The 25,945-nt window shown below is 40.3% G+C and overlaps 1 protein-coding gene across 1 annotated transcript in view; it reads right to left on the reverse strand.

Annotated features, from left to right (window-relative positions):
* Positions 1-25,945, reverse strand: part of wb (wing blister) — a 149,760-nt gene that overhangs the window by 86,657 nt on the left and 37,158 nt on the right. The window contains exons 3-5 of the mRNA XM_043415324.1: positions 9,305-9,547; positions 5,597-5,827; positions 257-493 (exon numbers count right to left, since the gene is read on the reverse strand). Of these exons, the coding sequence (XP_043271259.1) occupies positions 257-493; positions 5,597-5,827; positions 9,305-9,547 (711 nt within the window). The remainder of the gene's footprint in view (positions 1-256; positions 494-5,596; positions 5,828-9,304; positions 9,548-25,945) is intronic.

The raw sequence follows: 25,945 nt of genomic DNA on the forward strand, positions 1-25,945 counted from the left end.
CTTTAAAATTTGATATGCGTGTGTGTCGATTACCCATTTAAACTCTGTGTAAATTTCAAGACTTTCTTAAGAGAGTCGTTTCGTGTATGAACTACCTTAAATTAAAACCAAGCTTTTTTTCATTCAAGATCGTTGTAAACTCCACAGTCATTGAAATTCGGTGACTCTGAATTTAAAATACGATTACAAACGAATTATTGAATCGTCCATCAATTTCGACGTAAACAATTATTTGTTTCTCCATTTTTGTACTAACCGTGCAATTAATACAAACACCGCCACCCCGATATTTCCCACGTATATCAAGGGACAATCGCCGCTCCGCGATATCGTCATCGTAACGACAAGAGTTCGCGTGACCGTTGCAATTGCATCTTTCACAATGAAAACCTTTGCCGGAGGTGCCAGGTTTCCAGGGCACTTGGTTGTACATGGGACAGCATTTGTCACATCTTTCGCCACACGTGTGTCGTTCGCACTCGCACTCCTGATGCTGAAAAAAAAAACAGGATTTGGTGCCTATGAGGCATTGTAAAATATGGAAATGCATACGATAATAAAACACTTGAAATCTCGTCGTCGTTGATCTTTAACCAACGTCCAAACAAAGTCAAGACCTTAAGAATCTTCAAAACCCTCTCGTTTCCGGCTCCACTTTGTACAGTTTTATTCTATCATTCAACAGAACATCTTTTCCCCTTTACGAAACGATTTAAAAAATATTCCCTTTGAATGAAAACGTGCTCAATGAGAAATACCGAAAAATAAATGGATTAAGAGATACGCCACTCGAGACGCGATGTTATCCGTACTATTAATTCTTCATGATTGATGTCTAAAGCTCCTCCGTACAAGTAAATCGAAGACCAGCATCCCATATTATCCCCATTGACTAGATTAATGTCGTGACCCTTTAATAACCCAAGCTTGTGTCTCGTTTACGACCAACTCGCTTCAACTCGAATTTATAATGTACACATGCGGAGAAGAGGAAAGATGGCGTAAAAGATCGATAGACTCGAAGATACGAGGGAACGAGAGAGATAAATTATTTCACGTACACTTTAAGTCTGCGAATGTAAAAGCACCAATGTAAAAGCATCATTGTGCGTATATATACAACGAGACCCATATTACCTCGGGCACACAGTCCGACGGGCAATCACGAAACGGCCCTTCACTCTCAATCCCTCTAGCGCCCTCTTTCTCTTTCTCCCTCTTTTTTACTCTCAGACAAACTTTATGAGAGGCAATAAAATTATCAACCGCCATACGCATCTCTTCATACATTTTATACATGTGTATATTTGCTTCACCCATATAATATGCATTCAGAACCCCTTTGTGCAGTGAAGCCTTCGAGAAAAGTTTCGACAATCAAAAACAGTTATTTCGAGAAAAACACGTCATTAAAATGAATTGAAATGATTAAAAGCGACTTTGCTTTATCGAAATCTTCGGTAATTCTGTTTTTAAGTCAGTATAAAGAACGAATTACGTCGGGAAAGTGCATCAAAGAAAGTACATCAACAAAAAGTAATTTTCACAATATTTCAGACTTCAAGAAGTTTTTTAGGTAGTGCTCAAACCACTTTTCGATATTTTCCTGTTTTCTCTCAAAAATCGCGGAGCAAAAATATTTCTTGATCTCATTGCAGAAATGACAGGGAAATGTCGAAAAGTGGCTTGAGCACTATCCAAACTTTTGTTTAATCTGAAATTTTGGGAAAATTACTTTTTTTCGTGTACTAACGATTACCGTAGGAATTCCGAGAAAAAAATCGATTTTTTTGCATCACTCTAGTCGGCATTCTTATATTTATTGATAATAACTCTGCTGAAATTTGTTGGGATCAAAAAATATTTCACACGACATAAATGAGCGGAAATAACGGAAAATAATAATTGAAAAAATTTCACAAAAACACACTGGGAAGATCCAATTTGGAGATTAATGGAAAAAAAATTGACTTTGGTACTTCCCTGTGGATATTAAGCCGACAAATGAATCGGTAGTCACTTAACATTTGTGAAAATATAAATTTAGTTCGTTACCGTGTTCTCTCGTTACGTTGACAGATCACTGCGGTAAGGACTAATTGCAGGAACCGTGGACTTGATTACCCGTGTATATTTTATATATACACATACGTAAGTTTTTTGGAGAGTTTGTAGAGAGCGGATATGTATAAATGTGAGAACGTAAACGTGTAGTTTTGGCCAGAGGCGATTATCGGGCCGGTAAATAACGACGAAAGGTGAACGGGAGGATCGGTCGCAGTGATTCATCGCTTGATCGCTGAGCCATTAAAAAAAAAAACGGTTCCAAGTGTGTACAAATTTCGAGCTACTCGACCGAATCGACCACACACGACCAAATTACCGAAGCAGAGTGTGCTCGGCGATATTCCTCGTTAAAATTGCGGGGGCGATTCTCAAAATGATTTTTCGGCGTATCTGCGCCAATCATCAATTAGATTATTCTGTAAAATATTATTCGAGATCCTCGAGACATATTCATTCGAATAATTTTATGTTACAATTCTGTAGAAAAACTTCTGACGTTGATAAATTCCCAGATTTTCGGGCAAAAGATGCTGGAAATTTCGTTGGCTTTGGCTCTTGTTCGACTCATTTTTTTCGTACATAAAACAGTTCGTTAAAGTTTGCTTTCGAAGTGAACAATCCCGCGTTCGTGTGTTCGAAGAATTTCGATCTTTTAATTTCCACAAAAAATGATGTAAGAAATCTTGTTTTTGTGTTCAGTGTATTTAAATCTGAAAATTCATCAGTATTCCGAAAGAATATGAATAAACGATAAAAAATTGGAAAACTAATTTAAAAAGGATGCGAAAATGAACTGCAACTTCGATTTTAGTTTTCTTTACAGGAAAAGTTGCATAAAATTGAATAAAACGATGAATTGATGACAAATTATTCCAATTATGTTATCGTAAAAAAATGACACTCGAGCGGATATAAAGATGTCATTTTGACAGTTCGAAGTTCTTGTTCGAATGTACGCTCGGACCTTGAAAAATTCGATCGCTATGCCTTCTATGCCATCGGGCATGTGGCACTTTGGAATCAATGAGTTTGGGTACGAGCAAAGATTGGCGATCGAGTGGGATGAATAATATGATTGCTGAGGGGAAAATGGTAGCAAAGGCTAAAAACTAATTCAATTACGATGACAATCGTCGTGGCCATAAGTTGACTCCACCGAACTATATTCGTATATACATCGATAATGGGGCCTCTTCTGAATCAATGATCATTTATCGTCCCTCGACAATCTCGTTATACCGAAAATTCTCAGTTTGAATTCAAGCGAGGCCAGTGAGATTGACCGAAGAGTAGCACCGAACGCGGGATCACGGTCGCAAAAAGTCAAGTGATATTCTCGACGGGACCGATCGAATTAAATCTTCACTTACATATTCAATGGCTTAGCAATGGAATTTCCGTTTTGAAAAAGCAAAAGATTTTACGATAATCGGTATTGGTGAAATATTATTCATCCAATTTTTTTGTAACTTCGATAAGCTCGTATATGATTCACGGTGAAAGTTAAATTGATTAGTTTAGTGAGATGTTGAGTTGATCGTATTTTACGGGTGTCTAAATTGGGTCAATTTTTACTTCCCAATTATTATCACTCTAAATTAATATCAGAGTTATTGATTCAAAATTGTAAATAAATTTTTGCAATTTATTTTTTGGCGAATGAAATTACAAGCCATTCATTAATCGGGGATCCATCACACAGATGGCTGTGATAGGAATGGGCCAAGCCAAGAAGAAACAAAATGCCGAAGTAAGCAAATGTGAGTTTACACGAGTGCTCATTGTCAATATCGTTCAATCTTTAACGTAATATATTTGTATTACTAGGAAGACAATCTTCTCGAATTTTTTCCCATACCTTATTCATTATATACTTCACTGTTATTGTGTACTTTTTTATTCGTTACATGGAAAGATAAACGTTTTTTTACGTACAGTTGCTACAACCCTGTGTAATGTTGCCATGCTAAGCCATGTTAAAAATATTAAGAATTTTAAAATGATAAGAATTTCATAAAATTTGGTAAATGTATTCTTTAAAAATATATAAGACAATATAAATTTTTTTAGATTTTTCTGCCACATAGCTCTCGAGTAATTGAGCACTAAAGTCACGTGTGTAAGCATAGAGTTTACACATAGACAGTTATACATCTCGTGCATAAGAACTTCGGTTTAACGCTCAATTATGCGATAACGATGAGGTAAAAAAATTTGAAAAAAATTGTATTTGTACACAAGATGCCAAAGAATGTTATCACAGAATTTAATCAAATTCTGATTATTTTTATTTCGTGATCCACCCTCGTTAAGCACGCTTATCGAAATAACCAATAAGACGAATCCTTTGAAATTTGATATTCGTGTCAGTCGACTACCTAATTAAACTCTGTGTAAATTTCAGGACTTTCTTAAGAAAATTGTTTTGTGCATGAATAACCTTAAGAGAAAATGAGGAAAAAAATGTGTTCACCAAAATTCAACAGGTTCGAAGTAATTTATACCAATGTAATGAGGTCAACGTGTAAAAATGTATGCGCATCTTCTTCCACCTTAAGGGGCGTCTTGCCCCGGGGATTGCGAATGAAAAAATGATAATCCGACGTTCGGAGATCGTGACCGATATCTGCACTAAGCCAAGGAATAATTCTGCGCGGACATTGGACAGAATTTACGTGAGAAGTAAGCTGGGGACAAAGTTTCGTTACGAATGTAAGAGTAATGCATAAAAGCTGAAGGATCGATCCTTACGGACATGCACTGGCTGAGAGAGCTGAAAATGCAGCGACAGTCGCCAAACTTGGCAATGACCATAGTCGGAGCATTTTTTTCATCGTACTTTGCGAGAAGAGGCAGTTCACATTCCTCCTTTATATCTCTATATATTTAAAAAGTAAATGTGCGCCCTCACTTTTTTGTACTTTCCACCGGGAGAAAGTATGTTGAGGACAATGGTAATTAACGTTGATCGTGCACAAAAGACTGTTCTTTTAAGGAGTGCTACCTTATTTACGATACGAGGACAATCGCTGCGGCAAAAGACGACCCACCGATTCCAACTCACCGAAGCAATCGTTCGTCTATTAATTTTCATTTTCTTTCATCGTCATATGCCATTTTCTTCATTTTTAATTAACTTATATTAAACACTCTTAAATCTGTACATCGCTTTACTGAAAAAGTGTTTAATTTTGGCTGAAAATGTCACGAGTGAGCACTACAAAAATTCTGTCAACTGTACTTTGAACTCTTATGACTTTAAATCGTCTTAAAAACTTGCTAATTAAATAATTACTATTCTTAGAGTAATCAATGAAAGTTGACGTTTTTGACAATCGCAAACAATTGTGGAGCTTCCACGTCGGATGTTCAAGACTCGAACTGAAATTTTCTTGAATCATTATTCCTGCGTGTTGAACCGCTCATACCGATTCTTAGAGTGCAGCAAATCCATTGATTTTTCCATTCTTCGTATGATTCGACGAAAGTTTTGATTCGTTGAAAAAATAAATATTCATAGGCTACTAACCCCGTGTCGAGGGCTGTACCGACATCTGGATGCATGACCAGAGCAGAGGCAACGTCCGCCGATGCTGATCTCCTTTATCGAGTAGAATGCTCGTCTTTTGTCAGCGATGACACCGCCACCGCGGCGAAGCCCTTGAAAGCGCAGCTTCACGTATCTCGCTTGAGTGAATTCTTGAAGCGAGCTCGAGTGATTCACAGCCCCGGGACGGCCGTTCAACAGATGCGTGTGAATCTGAAAGTCAAACAAAATTTTTCATCCTTTTTATTATCGATTATTTGAACGCCGAGCAGGAAATTATCATCGATGAGCTCTTGAAAAAACAAAACTGCATTGAACGAGTGTCGAAATCCTCGAGACCAGAATCGTTTCTATTCGCATTCCTTGTCAGTTTAAAAATAAAGAGTTCAAGAGTGCCTTCACAAATGTGAAATCAATAAAAATTGGCAGTCGAGCAGACTTAATGTGAGTTTAAAGAATCGAGAACGAAACTCGAAGCTCTGAAAATTGAGAATGTAAAATTAATTATACGCAGAATACCGAAAGAGGATAATTGTGTCGGAAATACTTGATTGAGTATTATTTGGGGATGAAAAAAGTTGATGTACGACGAGGCCATAATCTTGCGTCACACAAAGCGTACGACGGCGAGCAATTCATCCGCGAAAGGTGCTGCGAAATAATGAGTGTATCGCAACATAGAAAGAAGTTGCACGGACAGAAGGTATTAAGTTGGCGCTCAGCTTCCGTAAATGGTTCGCGCGGTGCCTAATACGGAACAATCCGGCAAGGGTTTCGGTATACCCACAAGACATGTATGCGTGCCGCGCCCATTTTACGCATTTGCCACATACATATATTTACCGGAGCACCAATTTGCTCCAAAAGTATATTTACATTGAGTATACGAAGGGAAAAGAAAACACTCGACTCGATAAGTTTCTTCGTGAAAAAATCACTCGCGCTCTAACGCACGGAACACTTCTGATCAAGAAATCGTTCGTGTTCGGCTTTGAATATGTGCGCAGTCTAAAGATTTTAGTATTCTGATAATGCTCTCAATTTACATTGAAATTTAGGCAACTAAAATTCGCCTATTCCTTCTTACGATTTCCATTCGAGAACTCAAGAGATTAAAGAGTACTGAAAATTCTTAGAAATGAAGCAATTGTCATCGCGTTTCTTCCATACAAATTTCAGCACTACAAAATATTGGTAAATATTTAAAATACTCACTTTTGCTAAAATGGTCCTACATTTTTTTTTCAGCATCATTCCCAATAAAACATGATGTGTGGATTCATTTTGGGGAGGGGGAATGTACAAAAAGTAAAAAAAAAAAAAAAAAAAAAATTTCGAAAAATCCGAATGAAATTTCAGTTTCTTCGCTATTGTCATCAACGAAAAATGCTCCCAACATTTTTGCCAACGTGTAATATAAATAAAAAAGTTATATGATGAATTTTAAGAATGTCGAAGGTAACACCATTTTGTTTTCATGAGCGAAATTTTTATTTTTTAGTTACTGTAATTATTCATTCTTTCAGGATTCATTGTTCCAAACTCCTACAACCCCCCCTTATCTGTAACACGTAAAAGTGGTTGGGTGGCTCCGAAAAATCATCCTTATTTCGTATTTCGAATTTTCTGCTTTCCCCCCTTCCTGCTTCTTTTTTTCAGATTTAAAAAGAAAATGTTCAATCAAACCTCCCTAAAATTCTCCCTCCCTAAAATTAATCGCGGTATCATTTTTCATAAATGAAAATTGTCAAAAAATCATGTGACATGCTTTTCAGCAAAAGTGAGTACTGTCGATATTAACCAAAATATTCAATGCTAATTTTGCCACGTTATTGGGCTACCAAAAGCTCGTAGTCTAGAAAAAAAACTTGTAAAAAGTCTACAAAAAGCCTTATTTCGTTGCATACTCGTATGAAATATTGAAAGTTCATATGAAATGGGGCCCACCAAAAATATGTTCCTTCCATTTTCATAAAAATCCTTAACTCATCCAACGTAAGAGGAAAAGCACGTAGACTGTCGTCCTCGAATTTGATTCAATAACTTTCAACCTGACTAAAAAAAATTCCCCTTCAGTAGATTTGACGTGGGCAGAAACGACGACACCCCCACGATTTTCTCGCTGTACGACCACGGTGAATGCATATCAGGAAAAGATCCATCGTGGGATAAACGACGATATATATAATTTCAATGATACTGTGCAGCAAATTGTTTCGATAGTTATCAAGAGCTTAAATATAGAGTCATGTATAGTCATATATGAATGTAGTGCAGTGATGTTTGCTGGATTAAATTCTGGCGCACGTACGTCATGCAAGATCGCGCGTCCCTGGATCGTTGGATTGTGTACGTGTATACAGATAAATAGTGAGTGCACATAAACGTAAAACGGTGTATTCTCTCGTCCCGGGAACGGTAGAGTGGGCAGGTAATTGTCTGGATTCTCGGAAGTTGTGAGCAAAAGAGAGAAAGAGAGGTGAAAGGGAGACGAAGATGAAAAGAGGAGCGGGGGGGGGGGGTCTAATTAAAGGTGGTTGCCTCGCCGAGCGTTTACGCGAATGCAACAGAGACGGGAAGTTCGATGATAGAATGAAGCCTGTAAGCCTGAGAAAAGGAAACTTCTGATGTGAGAAAGCAGAAAGATGAGCTCGAACCACGAAAGAAAGACTCGGCTCCGCGAACCTACCGCGCGAATGTAACAGGCTCCGTTTCTGTATGCGTGCCATTTTTCCCTCAGGGGAGTTGCGAGCGAGACAGCAAGGGAGGAAGAGGGAGGTGGAGGCTCTGCCGATGTCGTCGAGATGAGAAAAACGGCAGTCCCTACATTCCGGCCATGTACGGTGATACGAGCGGGCCCTTGTAAGGGATCTCACGTACACACTTCTGGTCAATCTCTGAGGGAGAGAGAAAGTAGGAAGCAGCTTTGTGCTTGTGATGCATACGCTTTCCAAGACGAAAGAATATCAGGGATGAAACCGTCGGAGAATCTTTGCAATGGTGGGAGTCCTCGGGAATTTTGAAAACGACTATAAAATGCAAGAAATCTGGAAAATTAGGAAATTCATTTGTGACGCGAGCACCTTTCGTTTCGGGAACGCTGACGATGACGATTTTTGTTGTCGAATCAATCGCCAATTTGGATTTATACTAATCGTCGTTAGCGCATTGGATATAATTGAGACGATAAAAAATGCTTGGTTCTGGTCCAGCTACGCAGAAACGGCGGAACGTAACAAGAGACAGAACCGGTGTCGTGTGTTTTGCTATCGCCTCTCTTTCTCTCTCTCTCTTTTTCATGTCGAGTTTTGTACATCGGCGCTAAAACGACGCTCGATAATCATCCAATCATGTAATTGGGGAATGCGTTTTATGTTGGGAGCTTGTAAACCGGACGATAATTAATGATCGAGCGCGTTCGTGTGCGACGAGGAGAAATACTCTCGTGTGCGCGCGCGTTAGCCACCCCACAGAGAAGAAAATAAGGGACTAGCCGATCGGGCGCTACACACATTTGTACGTGTACAAGTAAACGGGAACACGGTTCGTCGAGACCTCTTATTATGCGCTCATTATTCGGCTTTTTCTATTATTTTTGTTGGTGCTGCAACAAACGATTTTATTTTCCAGCCAGCTTTCCTAATGCCGTGTAGATTAAAATGATAAAGTTGAAAAAAAGTGATCACGTACCTCGCCATTTTCTATTGGAGTTTGCCGGGAATATATGCTCGTGCAGACGACCTCGTCGTCGCTGATCGACTGAGGCTTTCCCGACATTGGTTGCACCGAGTATCTGCTCCAGCACTCCTCGTCAGTCGGTGCGTAATATTGCCAGGGACGAAAAGTCTCTCCGTCCAAAGATCTTTCGAGGATCCAGGCTGCTGGTCGCGGTGAAATCGCGGCCTTCACGATTACATTTTCGATTTGATAAATCTGCAACAAAAACGTTTCGAAGGGGGCATTAGACTTGGGAAAAATATTGTTTCGAACGCGACGCAGCATCGAAAGTCGCGCGCAGTAGCGACCCCTGCACGTTTGGGGTGCGTTTCTACTGGAGTGGAAACGAGCAGGGAGGGGAAGATTTTTTCTTGACAAAATAGAGAATCCAGCAGGAAACCGGCCGCAAAAAAGTGGTTCGGTCGGCGTCGCATTTCGTCAGAGTTTCGCCATCAGACACAAAAGAATCAACGAGCCAGTTGCCATTCTCGTGGCAATTTTTCCTCGCACCACTCGTAATCACTTTATTTCCAAGTATTTGGCGAGAGTTATTTCGCGCGGTCGACTGTTACAGATCGCCGAAATTCCTAACGCATGGGGGACGATCCAATATAGTAGCCAAAATAGCGAGAGAATGCCAGCAGGGACAGATTCTTCAAAGGACACAGCTCATAGACAAGTTAGTTTTTTCTCATCACCAGAATTTAAAAAAAAGTGAGATTGTTCTACAAGCGAATGAAATTTTTAAACATTTTTCAAGGTCGAATACGAATTCTGTGTGTTTTTGCAAAATTTACGTTCCGATTCATAAACGAAGCTTCATCTCGATGGTATAATAGAAAGAAAAATCAAAAATTCTTTTTTTTCAACCGTTCCAAAGGCATCTGCTTCAATGGAAAAAAAAAAATCTACGAAGACAATAACAATGATCCAGGAGGAAAAATCTAGTCTGAAAAATGCATAAAATGTAAAGAAACATTAACTGAAACGCTATACTGGTGAGAACGATGAAGAAATGAATGGAAAAAATGCATCACAAAATGCAATCGTGAAAAAAAGTTAATAAATGACGAAACCAAAGACGCTTCACGGTCATGTGGCGAGGTTTTTATTTATACTCGATTCTTCGTGTTGTTACTTCTTGTCACGAGCGATCTATAGGGGTATTACAAGGCATCGTAACAAAGAGAACGAGCGAAGGTTGTAGGCCCCGTGCCATAGTTGGATGACGCCCACTTTAATTTGAAAAAAAACTCGATCCCGCGCAAACGAGAAACGAGATAAATGTGTACGCGTGCACGCATCCTCTCCACTTGTACCGAGTGTGCAGGTTTTGCTTCCTTTTTGCTGATCTCGATCGGTCCATTTATGGAATTGTATCAGCAAGAGAACCTCGACGATTTTCGCTGAGTATCTTTCGGAGCAGAGATGACCGAAAGGCGAGACATTCTTTCAGCACTCGGATCAATTATAATAACGCAGACAGTTCTTTTTTCAGACCTGAAAAACTGACCAGGACCGAGCTCACGTTTGATCAAAATTCGAGAGAAAATATACAATTTTATCATCCAGCCTGAACTGCCGCTCGAAGTGTTCAATTCGAAATTCATGCTCCACCTGATTTTGTACGTATAGCCAAAAAGTTCCAGAGGATTTTCCAGCAGAATATAACAACCGTCCTCTTTACGGCTCTATACTCAAAAACAACCCTGCTCCGAACAGCCCTACTCTCAAATTTGCAAAATCAATCCAGTGCAATATTTCTCCTCTCTTGTCATTAACAATCTGTGTTATCCGCCTAGACACGTTAAAGAGTAGAGACGTTATTCGTACATAAAATAAAAATCTTTAGACTGGAAATGCTATCGAATAGATTTATAAGAGTCGAGTTATGTTGCAGCGAGTCAACTATTCTACTTTCGGTAAACGTATTCAACGACAGTTATCCTCTAAATACATGCTTAAAGAGCGGAGTCGTTATCGAGTAGAGCTGTGACGAATATAGTTATAAATAGCTGCTGGTTAACAACTCTTTCGGTTTCTCGACAACAACTCCGCTCCTTAATAACTCCGGATCTGCGTAGAGAACGTCTATCCTCCTTAACATTGATGATTTTAGAACATATCTCATCGCGAGTAGAGATATTGAAGATCAGGAATTATACGCGAGTAGACGAAGAGATGTTATGAATTTTGGAGCTAAGATTTTAGAAGCAGAGTTGCTTTCGAGCAGAGGCGTAAAGAGGATGGTTGTTGTTCTGCCGGATTTTCCAAGTCGCGACATTGGAGTCCAACGAAATGATGTAAAAAAGCCTCCGATAATTGCAGTAATTCTCTAATTTAGTTCTCCGGAAAATTTGCAATTCGTACTTTTTCAATCTGCACCGATAGTTCGTGAAATGAAAAATTGGTGAATGACGAATATTATTTTCCTTCATTCCGTTGGACTCCAACTTTAGCGTCGTGTCTCGAAGCGTATCCCAAGCCAAATATTATTTCAATCTCGCGCACGTGCGTGTTTCGATCCTACGAATCACTTTGCTCCCACACGCGGCACGAAGGAGAGAAAAAGATTAAATAAAGAAACGATGTTGAGGTAGATCGTGACAGGTGAGACTGCGAGATTGCGTGTGACGTCGAGTGCGTACTCGAATTCTCGCGGTGAGCAGGAAACCCTCGTAATTTGCAAAGTGCGATCTGGCCATCGGCAATGAAAGCTGCGAGAGTTTTTCGCGTCGAGAAAAGACTGGAGCGTCGTATTTAGGAGCGAAAAATAATTTCGTTCCCGCCCTCTTTGGCCAGTTGAAATTCCGGCTTTTGGAATTCTCAGTGCGCATGCGTAGCCGTCATTATGTTCATGACAATAGGTGATTCCACTTGCTCTTTTACGCTATCTATAAATATCAGTCGAAAGAGACTAAACGGGCTTTCGACGCGATGGCAGATCGCTTCGAAAGGCTCCCACGATCCTCGCGACGACGCCGAGTCGCCAGCGTTTCTTCGTGTCGCGCGCACGCGAAAGAGAGAAAAAGAGAGAACGAGCAAAAGAAGAGGCGAGAGTACCATGTAAGGAGGATCCCTCGCGACGCCCGTGGCATTAGCATCGAATGACAGAAATGGCTTTATAGACGAGAAACTCGGGAGAGAGATGAAGAAAATCGATAATATAGCCCCTTACCCAGAAAGACAGTACATCACGGATTTTTCTTTCGATCATTTGTGCTCGATCTCTCGCACCAACGATTACGAGTTTATATTTATATATTGGTGAGTGTAACGTGTTCCACTGTCACAATAAGAGGATTACGAGGAGAGTCGAGCTTCACTATCGTCGGAATCGCATTTTACAAGGAATTGACGGCAGAATCAAAGGGATCATAAAAATGTGAGGTAATAAAAAGAAACGAAGTAGTATGTAACGATTGTAACGATACGAAGGCGTCGTAGACCTTAAGGGACAGGGAGATAGATGCGTGAGAGGCAAGGGAGCCGAAAACGGTCGAAGATGACGCACGATCAAAATTTATGACGCTGAAGTTTGCAACGTTGGAGTCCAACGAAATGATCGAAAAAAACTCTCCAATAATTCCAGTAATTCCTCCTATTTTGTTCCCTGCCAAATTTGCGATTCGTAGTTTCGCAAGCTGCACCAACGATTCGTGAAATAAAAAATTGGTGAATTAAAAACGTTTTTTTCGTTCATTTCGTTGAACTCCAACGTTGGAAACTTCAGCGTCGTCAAAATTTGAGGTGCGAAATGATCGATCAAGGAGACGAAGGTTAGTAGTCTGGCTGGGGCGTTTACATAAAGACGCTCCTTCGAAGAAAAAGAAAAGAAGAAATCAAGAATCAAAGCAGCGTTCGTCTTTTCAAAATCGTCGGGATCAGCTTCGGGGTCGTACATTTCGCCAGGATCTGGCACAAGAGTGTAGTCCCCGGAAACACAATTGGATGAGCATTTAAAAAGTCTGAACGCCGTCGTCGCAGCACCGAACGCCGGACGAAGGATTTCGTATTTTGTTGGAAAAAAAATTATAACAAAAGACCGAAAATTTAGCAGCTCGAAAAATGATTTTTTTGTTAAAACTGTCGTCATTTTTTTCAATTCGATATTTTTACAAATCCTTCGTCCAGGCCCAAGCTACTATTACAATAAATAAGCGGTGTAAATTTGGTATGGATCGAATTAATAGTTTTTCAGTTATTATGTCCACCGCAACTGGTCCTCAAAAAGGTGCTACTGGGATGCAGCTGGAGTGCTGTCCATCATTTTGAGAAATTTTTTGATGAAAAAAATGTCGTTCACAGTTTTTCAATAAACATTTATTTTCTTGTCGAAAAAAAAATCAATAAAATCGTCAGGTTTTTTCGCTCGCTGCAAGTGTTATATAAGGCCTTAAAAATAAACGTTGATCTTTCTCATTGTTTGTTGTCTCCTGCATTTTAGATTATTTCATATTTCCATCTGGTAGCATCTCGAAACATAAATTTTGTTACGAGTAATAAAATTTCGTACAGAAATGAGTTTCGGAGTGTGTTGCATCGAGTCAAACGATTGTTGGGCCAAAGAGTGCTCGATTCGTAAACTTTCGCACTTGCGCTTACAAATCGGTGCGATTCGTCACCGTGATTATCGGTGTTAGGTGCTTTATTAGCTGGTTCATTGAAACGATAATTAACAGAGCGATTAGGAACGGTATAAAAGTTTCGTAACAATCAAACAACCAGGCGAGTCCTTTGCCCACCACGATGCGCTTTTCTACTCCACTCGCCGTCGCTCTAGCGCTTCTCATTCACGATTGTTCTTCTGCGCTCGTTATATCCAGACCACGAATTCCCTTCGCTTGCGACGTCCGGAAAGAGGAATATTTCACGTTTTGTTATATCGCCAAGTGCGAGGAAACTTGCGATAATCCACGAGGTTTGTGTCCCGATAACTTCCATCCGAGCGTCAAAGATTGTCGACCTGGCTGCGTCTGCTTTCCTGGCTTCGTTCGAGATGAGGATGGCATATGCACTGGAGCGAAAGTTGCTTGCGAGTATCGAGGTACTTCAAAGTTCGAAAAATCTTCTTAGCAAAATCTTTACCAATTTTTCAAAAATATATTAATTCATTTTTTAAACTACTTTAGTTTTGGGCATCGCATCGAATTTCAAATATTTTATGACCCTAGAAAATCTTGTGATCATTCAAGAAATCATTGGTGTAGAGTTACTGAGTGAACTGAAAATCTGTTCAAAGTTAATTGCTAAAAAATTATTTATGAGATGGCAGTTGGAAGCATGCGTGATCAATGGAAATGCGTTCGAAGGATATTCTGTTACAGTGATCAAATAAAAAAATTGTACAACCCAAAAATAGATTTTTCAGGATTAATTGAAATTCTGGCATTTATTGAAAAAAAACTCGTCGATTTTAATGACTTTATTGGGTGAATTCGATCACATAATTAAATCATGACTTAAATTTGAATCCTAATATCAATCCCATCGTTGCTGTCATGAGATTGCGTGAGTTTAAAACCTGAAAAGATTGTTTCCGTATCTAATGGTCAAAAGTGTAACATTGCAATGAGAACTGGTGTGACTGGACAACGGGATTTGATCAATTCGGAGATTTTTTTTGGATTTACATTTTTCGGTCTCATCACGACACGTTTTCGTCGTTTGTTTCCTCTGCAGCTTCAAACTAAGAGGAAGAGGGTCAATGTCAGAGCTTTTTTTTTCTTGTAACTACCTTGAAGAGTCGGAAATTTCGGGAAATTTTTAAACATCCATAACGACGAACTCAACCTATAGTTTATGTCGTCGATTTAGTACGTTTTGATAGAAAAAATAATCAATTTTTCTATTTCAGATCTTGCTGATAGTTTCTCGAGAAATCCTTACTGGCACGATCCTCTGACTGTCGGTAGAAACAAAAACCGACGCCGGAGATTGAAATACTTGATGCAACTAACATAATTACGTTGCCGTATCACGAAACTTCTCATTTTTTTAAGGTAGTGCATGCACGAAACGATTTTCTTGATAAAGTCTTGAAATTTACACAGAGTTTCAATGGCCAGTCGAATGACACGCGTATCAAATTTTAAAGGGTTCCTCTCATTGGTTATTTAGACAAACGTGCTTAAATATGAAGAAAAATACACAGGGTTATAGAAACTGTGCGTAAAAAATTGTTTTCTTTCCACATATAACGAATGAACGCTTTTTACAAAGTTTATGAAAAACGTACACAATAAAAATGAAGATATATTGCGTTAAAGATTGAACGAATTCGGTAAAATGAGGATTCGTAATATCACATTTGCTGATTTCGGCATTTTGTTTCTTCTCAGCTTGGCCCATTCCTGTCACAGCCCTCCGTCTTTTTATTAACACTTTTATCTTGATCCATTTCCCTTTGCGTTTTTTAAAACAAAAAACTATAGTATTTTAGCCAGGGACGAATGAAATTTGGGATTCAGTCAGTGATGGATTCCCGTTCAATTAATGGCTTGTAATTAAATTCGCCAAAAAAATAGGTTGAAAAAATTGATTTGCAATTTCGAATTAATAACTCTTACATTAATTTAGAGTGATAGTATATCTTTAATTAGGAAGTAAAAATCGAGCCAATTTAGACACCCATAAAATGCGATCCTACGGGCATGATCTACCTTAATAGCACACGTGTTTTGGAACAAATTTCCGTTACTATCGGAAGGTCCTTTTTCATGATAATTACAATAAATTTGGTAACGTTACTAACAGACGATTATAGTGTGTCGCAGAAAATAAAAAAAAAAGTCCATTCCGCATCGCTGAATGGAGAGTGAAAATTTTCCGTGCATAAATAATAAAACGGTGAATGAGAAGAAAAAAAAACTCTATTGAGTACACGCACGACGAGGGAGCTCCTTCTCGTCGTTGAACAACACGACGGGGATGGAGACACGCTGAGAATGGTCAGGGTCGCGGTCGAGGGCAGTTAAGAAAAAGTCTCGGTGGAGAGGAGCCTCTCAACGCGGCGGTTACACGCTACAGACATATCCGTAAGAAGAAACAACGTGAAATCCCGACCTGCCTATAAGATCTCTTGTGTGTACCGAGAACGAGAATCTTCTCGTTTCCTCCCCGCGTGGAAAGGAAAATGGCCTGAACGTGGGCGAGTCAAAGGATCCTCTGTTTTCGTCCTTTTCGAGAAAGCATTCCTCGAGAGATTTTTTTACATGTGAAATTTCTCTGCGATGTGAGGACCTGTACGATTTGAAGCTTGTTAGAATGGTGGAGCGAAAATAACGAAACGAAATTCTGGAATAATCCAATTAGGATTTTTGTAAAAATGATACTTTTCTCGAATGATCTTAAGTGAAGTGACTTGTCTCGTTAACTGTCGAGCCAAAGGATGTCGTATAAACACGGAATTGCATCAGCACTCCATAAATGTCGCCTACACATTAAAATCCCCTACGATTTCGATTTTTAGGTTTTGCCAAAATGTTGAAAACAGAAATAATAAAATGAATAATAATCCACGTGAAAGTATGCCCGGAATAATGAACACAGAAATCGTGAATTTGATGAAACTGCACGAGACGAACAAAAACTTGAAGCGATCGTGAGGAGGAAGGAGGGCGGTTTTCCGACGAGACTGCACGTTGGATGAGTCACAAGGAGAAGAGTCGTTGTCTCCCGCGACTCCTCGACGTTGTCCAGCTACCTGGAAACCGTGGAGGGAGTCGTGACGATAAAGGAAAGAACGAGAACGAGCAGCCGAGTATCGTATCGTAAAGGAACCGAGAAAGGTAAAACTTGCGCAAGGTTAGAAGGGGAGAGCAACGGAAAGAGGGATAAAGAGCGAGGGAGGGAGGGAGCGGGAAAGACAGCGAAGGGGTGGAAGAGGGTGGACCACCATTGGACAAGCAAAACGTGTGGTCAGCTGCTGCAAGCGAAAGACATTGCATCGCTACCGTGCTCTTGCTCCACTTACTTTGTTAAGTTTCTCACGAGAGTGGAGCCTCCTCTTGTTAAGCTTGCTTTTACCTTCTCCTCCCGCCCCCTCTCTCACATTCTCTTCCTCTTTCTCTCGTCCTTTGATTCTCCTCTTTCAGCTCCCTTTATGGTGATAGTATGTGAGTTTAAAAGGGGGAAGAAAAAGAAGGGAAAGAGGGGGAGAGCGAGAGCCACACGATACCAAAGAGCTTACACGACGCGGGAGACCTCCTTAACTAAAGGCTTATAAGCCTTAAGGGCACCGCTAATAAATTGGCCTCGCACGCTATCTTCCTCGAGCTTATATATCCACTCGATGCCGTATGTGTTTGCACAATATACGCGAATATTTCTTATACCCACACCTTAACGAGCGCTGCAACAAAAGCACTAAAAAACATTCACCGCATTTATCTATACAGATACGATTATAGATGTGATAAAATATTGATATACGAGGCCCTCGACAATGACTAGGATGTAAAATGAGATCGGAGATGAAGATCAGCTCGCATAGCTGAGAATAAATACGTCGGAAGGACGATTCTATGCGTTATAATGAATTTCACGTCGTTAATGTGAATAATGGCAATGCATCATGAATAGCTTTGGACGCGGTTTAAAAATTTTCGACACCCTTGAAATATGCATCCTTCTTACATGCTCCATATCCGCCCGGGAAGCTCGTTAAGGTATTCCTTTCGCATGAGCGTATTTTTTGGTGGCGCAAATTGGGCACTCAAAATTTGGACTGACTTCTAATCTCTGGGAAGTCCCAATTATAGTAGAAAAAGCTTCTGCTTCTGCCATTTTTCCAACTTCTATCGTTAATATCTCTTTTAAGGATTCGGTAATCCTTTATTTTTACGACACTGAAGTTTGCAATTTCTTATTTCACCAAATATTGGTGCAGGCTGAAAAACTACAAATTGCAGATTCTTGTCAGGAAACGAAATTGGACAATAACTGGAATAATTGGAAGGTTTTTTAAGATCGCTTCGTTGGACTCCAACGTTGCAAACTTCAGCGTCGTTTATTTTTATCGTCGCTGTGGATTCCTTAAATTTTTTCTATTTGTGTGACAGTTTGTATCACGAATTTAGAATAATTTAGTACATGAATTATTGAATAGAAATGTGATGATGATGGAATCTTCATAAATTCCCGTACAAATTTTACGATATTTGAAGTTTCAATTCTTTATTTAATGTTCGATAGCCTGACCTCAAATTTCGCCAATCTATTCGCAAGCACTTTTACTCTACTGTAATTTACAATCAGTTATTTGCAGAAATAAATAATAGCTTAGTTAGTTATTTAGTTAGCTTAATAAAATTAAATGGCTTAATAAAAAAGTCATCATTGGCACTCGAGGTTGCTCAGCTGCTCTCAATTTTTTCCCCAATCAATCTCTCACCGAGAATTGAATAAAAATCAAATGAGCGGCTCGTGATGAAGTTGAATGAAGTTATTTGGGCTAAAAGGGAGGTGACGTTTGAAAAATGGATGTTGCCTAAATTCGCTGGCAGATGCGGGCCCCTGGTAGGTTTTATTCGCGGTAGCAGTGACGAATAATTAATCCGCCCATTAGCCGCAGGCCGCGAGTTCAACAACGTACGAATGTTTTTTATTTATTTTCTCCGTAAGTCCGGGACGCTCCTTTCACGCATTGTCCTGGCGCCCACGAGCGGGGAACCCTTTGGAGAGTTGAAATATCCCAGGCTTGAGAAGCAGCGGCGGCGAGAGATCCGAAGAAAGGAAGAGGGCGAGTGAGAAATGGAGGAAGAAAAGAATCCTGGAGATTTCTGGCACGTGACTATCTCTCGTCTCTCAGCCAAACACACACCGCCCACGCTTAATGTGTACCCGCAGACTCTTTGCAAGAGACCAAAGATGCGGATAAAACGATTCTAACAAACGAATACCTATACAGTGATGTAGTAGTTGAATTACGCTTGCAGCCTCGTTAGTCATCATACGCTTGAGAAACAACAGGCGACGATTAATCTCGACGTTGACTCAATTGTAATAAACACTCTGCGCGCGCCTCGCTGCCTGCCCCCGGGCAACATTTTCACTCTTCTTCATTTCGCCTTCCACAACCTTTTTCCCCGCATTTCCTCATTCGATTTCTGCTGCTATGTATTCCGAATCATTTTTATTCTAAGAAAAATCATATTTTTTTTCATCTTATTTTTATGGACGGTCGACAATTCTGTCCGGAGCCGTTCAAAAGCCATCAATTCGAGACTCGAGTTGATAGTTTTTAACAAAAATAACATTCGACGATTTCGACAAGTCCATAAACTGTACGAAAATCGCCTGAGAAACCTGTTCCCAATCTCAATGAATATTTTATCGCAACAAATCAAATATTGCTCGAGATACGAAGATCACTCGAGATTTGTGAGCTCATTTTTATTGACACGGATATAAAATTCCAGTTAAAACTTGTATGGTGTCGTAGGAGTACGGTTCTATATCGGAATATTTATTAATTTTTACAAAGATTTTACAAAGAGCTAAATACGCAATTTCAAAACTTTTATTCGGAATTCACTTGAAAATTACAATGTTTTTGGTAAAAATCTCCAAAATGGGCGATATAGAAGCCTAATTCTATGGTTTTATAGTAATTTTAACAATTTTTTTCTCTCCATATAAATATTCAAGCGCAAATGAAATTCTGCAATGTGTCATAGTAAGTTATAAAAAATTTCAGTGGATCGGCAATACTTGCATTCGAGCTCTTGGAATTTTACTATGCTCAACTGTAAAATAAGCAATTCAGAACTGTTTATTTTGAAACGACAAGAAAATTACAACATTTTTGGTAAAACCTCCAAAATGGGCTACACAGAACCCTAAAACTACAGCGGCATGGTAATTCTTACTATTTTTTCTCTCCGTGCAGGTAAAAAAAACTGGTTCACTTTTTACACGACAGATTCGCGATCAGTTTAATCGGATTAAATCAACGTCGTATCAGCGATAAGTAACTATGTAAAGGGAATAGAGAACGAGCTGGCATACGAGTTTGCACACCTTGGTAATTGGCCTGCGAAAGAATATTGAACGAGAGCGAGACACGCGGGTATGGGAATAATTGTATATACCGTTAATTCTAACCAGCGAAGATGGAATACAGCGGGAATAATCCAGGGCTACTATGGAAGTGCGGATATGCGTACTGATCTCTCTGCTTCTCTCTCTCTCTCTCGTTTTTGTATCTGGATCTCTGCTGGTTGCCGCGAGGGTTACGGCGCGGTGACGTGTGCTTATAATCGGATTATGTCGTCTCGCGTTACCTTAATTCCACCTGCAATTAATACCTGCCATGGTCCAGAATCCACGGAGCGGCGGGAGAGAAAGCGGGGAGGAGAAGCAGCGTAGAACGGTAACGCGATATCGCAGAAAAGCATCTCCCCCACGGCCGGTGGAGAGGCCGGAGAGTAAACGCCCCGAGGATCCTCCGGGACGAGTTTCGGACCGTCCGAGCTGCGTTTGTCTCGAATCCCCGAAGGAAAAGCAATCAGAGTGAGCAGATGAATACGCGGAAGGGAAGAGACGGGGGGGAACGCTTTAGAAATGTCGGTTTTTAAGGCTGCGCAGCCCGATTAAATCTCAAATTGACTAATCAACTTTCGGCAGTTCACGGTGCAATATTTTTTGTTTATTATCAACTCTGTACCCGGGGATCCCCATAAAGAAGGAAAGAAATGGGAGTTTCGCTCCGATGAAAAGCACCTTAAGGTTACAGAGCGCAGATTAATAAGGAGAAATGAAAACGCGTATTCGGCCTTACGGATGCACGCGGTGCCGGGTGGTCCGATGGGAATCGATTTTACGACAGGATTCTTTGGTTTCCCCCCGCTCGAGACCGCGACTCGAGCACGCACTAAAGGCTCTTTAAAAACAGCGAGAGGAAAGGAGTAACGAAGATCGAAAAACCGCAGGCCGGAGGTGGTTCTACTGACAGCGGGCCTGTCCTCACTGATTGTGTAGCGACTGGCTCTCGGTGCTGTTTTGTTTCTTCCCTTTTTAAATACGGAGGGTCCTTAAAGCATGAAATTTTTACGAGCACTCTCGTGTACGTACGTGGTAAATTGAAGAAAACTTTTGCCTTTTTTCGCTTGCACCATAACTTGCCTTTTAATTTACATTGCCTACTGGAATTTCCTATTGTGGAAAATTCAAGCGGATTGTGTACAATAATTTCCTAGAGCAATCTTCGTTGCGGGAGCGAGAGGGGAAAGTCGCAAGAAGGAGATAAAAGTATGCGGAAAAGAAAGAGTAACAGAAGCAAATGGAGCGCGGAGAAGGAAAAGAGAGAGAAAAAGAGTAGCGAGAGGGAGCGAAATCATTTTCTTCTTCTGCACTCCCTCTGCCCCTCTCTCCTCCTCCCTCTTTACACATACAACTCGTCCATCGTGACTGGCTTCGCGATATGCTACAGTGGTCCCTGACACACCGTCGTCGCCACCGATGAGTCGGCATGTGAAGAATCAAGAGTAGAAAAAACCTTAAGGAGCAAGATGGCGAGGAAAAGAGATGAAGAGCGAGAGAGAGAGAGAGAGAGAAAATGGAAAGAAATGTAGAAAGAGCCACCACAGCCTGTAATTATCGCCACGGTAACCGTGGGAATTGAATTACGCATTTAATGCCTCACGTACACACGTAACACACCGTAGACCGTAGTGAGACTAATTCGGACGTGGATTACAAAGGCATCGCCAAAGAGGCTCGAATAATAATCAAATACGCACGTCAGTTTGCTGCGTTGAAGATGAAAAATCGCGAACTAATTGTAACGAGTTGGGAAGAAACTTTATTGGAAGGGCATAAAAAATAAACAAATAAATGAAAACGACGACGAGACGAAAAGTTAATTGATAATATAAAATGTCTCTAATTAGGTTATTCGCTGTTGGAAAAAGGGGCGCAGTTAACACGACGCTTCACACTGATTATCAGGTAAAAATTCATCTCGCGACGAATTAAAATACAATTAGAGATACTCGGAGACCCGTGAACGAGATAATGAGGCGTGCGAAGATGTGTGTTCTCGGCCCCCGGACGATTATAATGGAAGGAATGATTCGTACTCGTATCAGAGGCGCAAAAGAGAAAGAGAGGTGCAACGGAAAAAAGGAGAGCGCTAATGATGCTGCGAGCGAAGCCTGCAAAAACCCAAGGGCTTTGGGGGATAGCCGCTCAATTAGCGAACACCGAGATTCCATGGATTCTTCCTGAATCGCCTGGTGCCAGAGTATAATTGGCGTGCGCGCGCGAAAATTTTCAGAACAACGCGCCCTTGGGATTTAGCCGAAAGGTACTCCGGAGACGGTTGATTGAGAATGAAAAACGAACTGGTTCGGTTGAAAATTGTGAGGATTCTGTATTTCAGTCGACCCATGAATCTGCAATTGGCATATGAAGAAGGCGAAATCTCGGAGACTCAGAACGGAAAAATAATTTTATGAGTTTCTTGTTCAGGTCTAGCAAGCTGAGGGGGGTCCTGCTTGAGAAAGTCAAAAAATCGATGGTTTTCGGAAATGTTTTTAAGGTAGACGGAAATAACTCAGCATAGCGGACTTTTCAATATAGTTTCAAGGATATTTAAAAAGTATAAAAACATTTTTTTAATATGAGATGTACTAATTTGCACATGGTTTATGCACCAAGTCTGTATCAAAGTTTCTTAACAATGTGGAGATCGTAATTATTGTCTGCAACAAAAATTCCAAATTTTTTTCCCCATTTTCACATTTTTTCCTTCCATATGAACCTATAAAAACCCGAAAAAATTGTGAAATTCTATATTTACAGCACGCCGAAGTGATATTCTTCTTCTTTAGAAGCGTTTTTATTTCAAACTCGCTAAAAATATAGAATTTCGCAATTTTTTCGGGTTTTTATAGGTTCATATGCGGAAGGAAAATATATGTGAAAATGGGAAAAAAATTTGGAATTTTCGTTGCAGACAATAATTACGATCTCCACATTTTACGCAGCTGAGAAATTTCGACAATCAGACTTTGCAGATAAACCATGTACAAATTAGTATTTCTCGGATTAAAGCAATGCTTTTGCACTCTTGAAATATCCTTGAAGCTACGCCGAGAAGTTATGCTGAGTTATTTCCGTCCATCCAAAAACATTTCCGAAACCAATCGATTTTATTGACTTTTTAAAGCGGGAGCCTGCTCCCTTAATAATTGGGAACATAGATCGACGCAACATTAAAAAAAAAAAAATAGAATACACGGGTTAGTCCACTGCAGAAATGTCTTTAGCTGCATAACTTCCAAAAATGATTCCCAGCAGGGACATGAAAATTCTCGTAATCCCCGGTTTATTCGTGCACCCAGTTGAGAATAATGTTTCGAGTATTTCTGAGAAAATATTCGCGACAAGTTTCCGAGCCGATTGCCGGAAAAGCCTTTTCGCAAGAATATTAACGAAGGAAGATGTTAGTTTCGGGCAAAGTTCTCACTAATGACACACAGACTCGAGATTGGCTCAATGCCACATTGTTTTGCACGGTTGTCACGGAGTTTTCACCGTCGCTTTTCCCATCTTCGAGCTCCATGGATTATACGGGAAGGGAGACGCGCCGACGACGCCGACCACTCTGAATAAAGACGGGATGATGATTCATATTTAACCAGCACTTTTGAGAAAGCCAAACTTTTAACATGAAGGATCACAAACGTATGAGAAGAGAGAGGATTTCATACGCACGTAGACGCGCTCCCGATTAATTCTCTTTCACGTTTTACACCCCCGCACGAGTCTCTCGTTCAGCGGACTTCGAATCGCTCCATCTCACTCTTCCTCTTTCTTTTTCCTCATAATCCGTGGACAATGCGGATACGCACACTCGGCATGTATGCCTGTCAAGTGCTACGAGAGCATTGAGAAATCCTTTCACGCCAGAAGGATTTCAGGCACGAATCCCCCCCTCACGCATATTCTCAGGATCCGCGCTCCGCGACACACATGCACGCTCGTCCGCACACTGGGATTAAATATGACGAGGATTCGGACTAAAAACGCTCCAGATCAACCTGAATTGCATGTACATACTAAGTGAATCAAATGCTCTCGAGGTATTGAATTAATTCGTTTCGTTATAAACCGTATTGAAAGTCTGTTCGCTTGCAATGTCATTGATTGAGATGGAGATACAGAGAATATTCCGTTGAACGAAACACGTCGATAAAAAAACGATGATTTTTTATTTTTACTATAAAAAAGTCATTAATAAAAATGATTGGAATGAAATTGCGTACTGCAGCCTCGGAACGAGTGTATCGATTTGTTGTTTTCTCTTCGAGTGCATGTCTCGAAGGAAGATCAAGGACTCCCAGAACACCAGAGTTCGAGGAACGATAGAGAAATAAAATGTTAAATTTTGTTTGGAAAACTGCCAAGCAAATGCGATCGGAACTTTGGTGTCAGAGAGTCAAATGATTCGTGTGCATCGTCTACAAGGAAAAATTACAAAGTCTGGTCGAAAACTAGTATTATAAGAAAAGCCCTTACTGTGATTTGTAAATAGCATTTTTAAATTATATCTTTCATGCTCGCGCAACTATGATAGACCACCGCAAAGTAATTTTTTATTGCTGAAACAGTAGAAAATTTCATAATTTCGTTAGACTTTCTGATCCAAACGATTTTTCTCTTTATACGGTAGATAATTGAGTAGCGATCGAACAAGTAGGAATAAATCAGTGTCGAAAAACGAATTATGAAAAAAATGTAATTTCGCGTCATTAGTGTTATTTCCACGGTACGAAGGTTTAAAGATTTATTTGCGTACGTGAAGCCGTGCACGGAAAGACGTCGAGAACCCTTGAGACTCTCTCGAACGACGTACACACACTCGCACGTGCATAAAACGTGCGAAAGGAGAAGAGCGAGCAGGAGGGAGAGACAGGAGAAGTGAATTGTACGGAGTCTCGATGGAGCATAAGTCTCCGACGAAATCGCTTTTCTGCAGAGTTATCTGCTGCAGCGAGTCGCTTCCGAGATCTCCCGGCGCCAAATACGGTTGCGATATGAAAAAAATCTTGTTGCTCGTGTGTCTTGGGATATTGCCACTGTTTTCTTGTCTTTCGCGCCGAATGCAAACGGATTTATCGTTCATTGGTGCACGATACTTTTCTCGTGTTCTTTAATCTTAAAAAAGGGGAGATAAAGTAAGACGAAAAGGGTGCAAGTGAGATTAATTTTAAAAACTACCCACACACGCCGCGTAAACACAACGCGGTCTACGACAGAAAACAAAGGAGGGGGCGAGCGAGAAAAAGGCGGAGAAAAAAGAATGGAGAAGCCAGTCGATCGGCTCATTCATACGAGTGAGAGCGGTTCATTAATCGCTGCACGACAGCGACGACGTCCTTGACCTGGCGGGAATATTAAATTTTCGCCATTGCGCATTTACGATCCGATGTAAACGGCTGCGTAAAGTTTGCGAAAAAAACATGAAATTTCCATGGGCTCGATCATATTTTTACCGAGATTATGTTTATTTTTTTATTCACCAATTATTTTACTCGACGATTAACGATTCAACTTCTCATTGTTTTTATTTCTTCCAATGAAAATACTTTCGGCTCGATCGTCCTC

Source organism: Venturia canescens, chromosome 3 (genome assembly GCF_019457755.1).
Source record: "Venturia canescens isolate UGA chromosome 3, ASM1945775v1, whole genome shotgun sequence".
Taxonomy (NCBI): Eukaryota; Metazoa; Arthropoda; class Insecta; order Hymenoptera; family Ichneumonidae; genus Venturia; species Venturia canescens.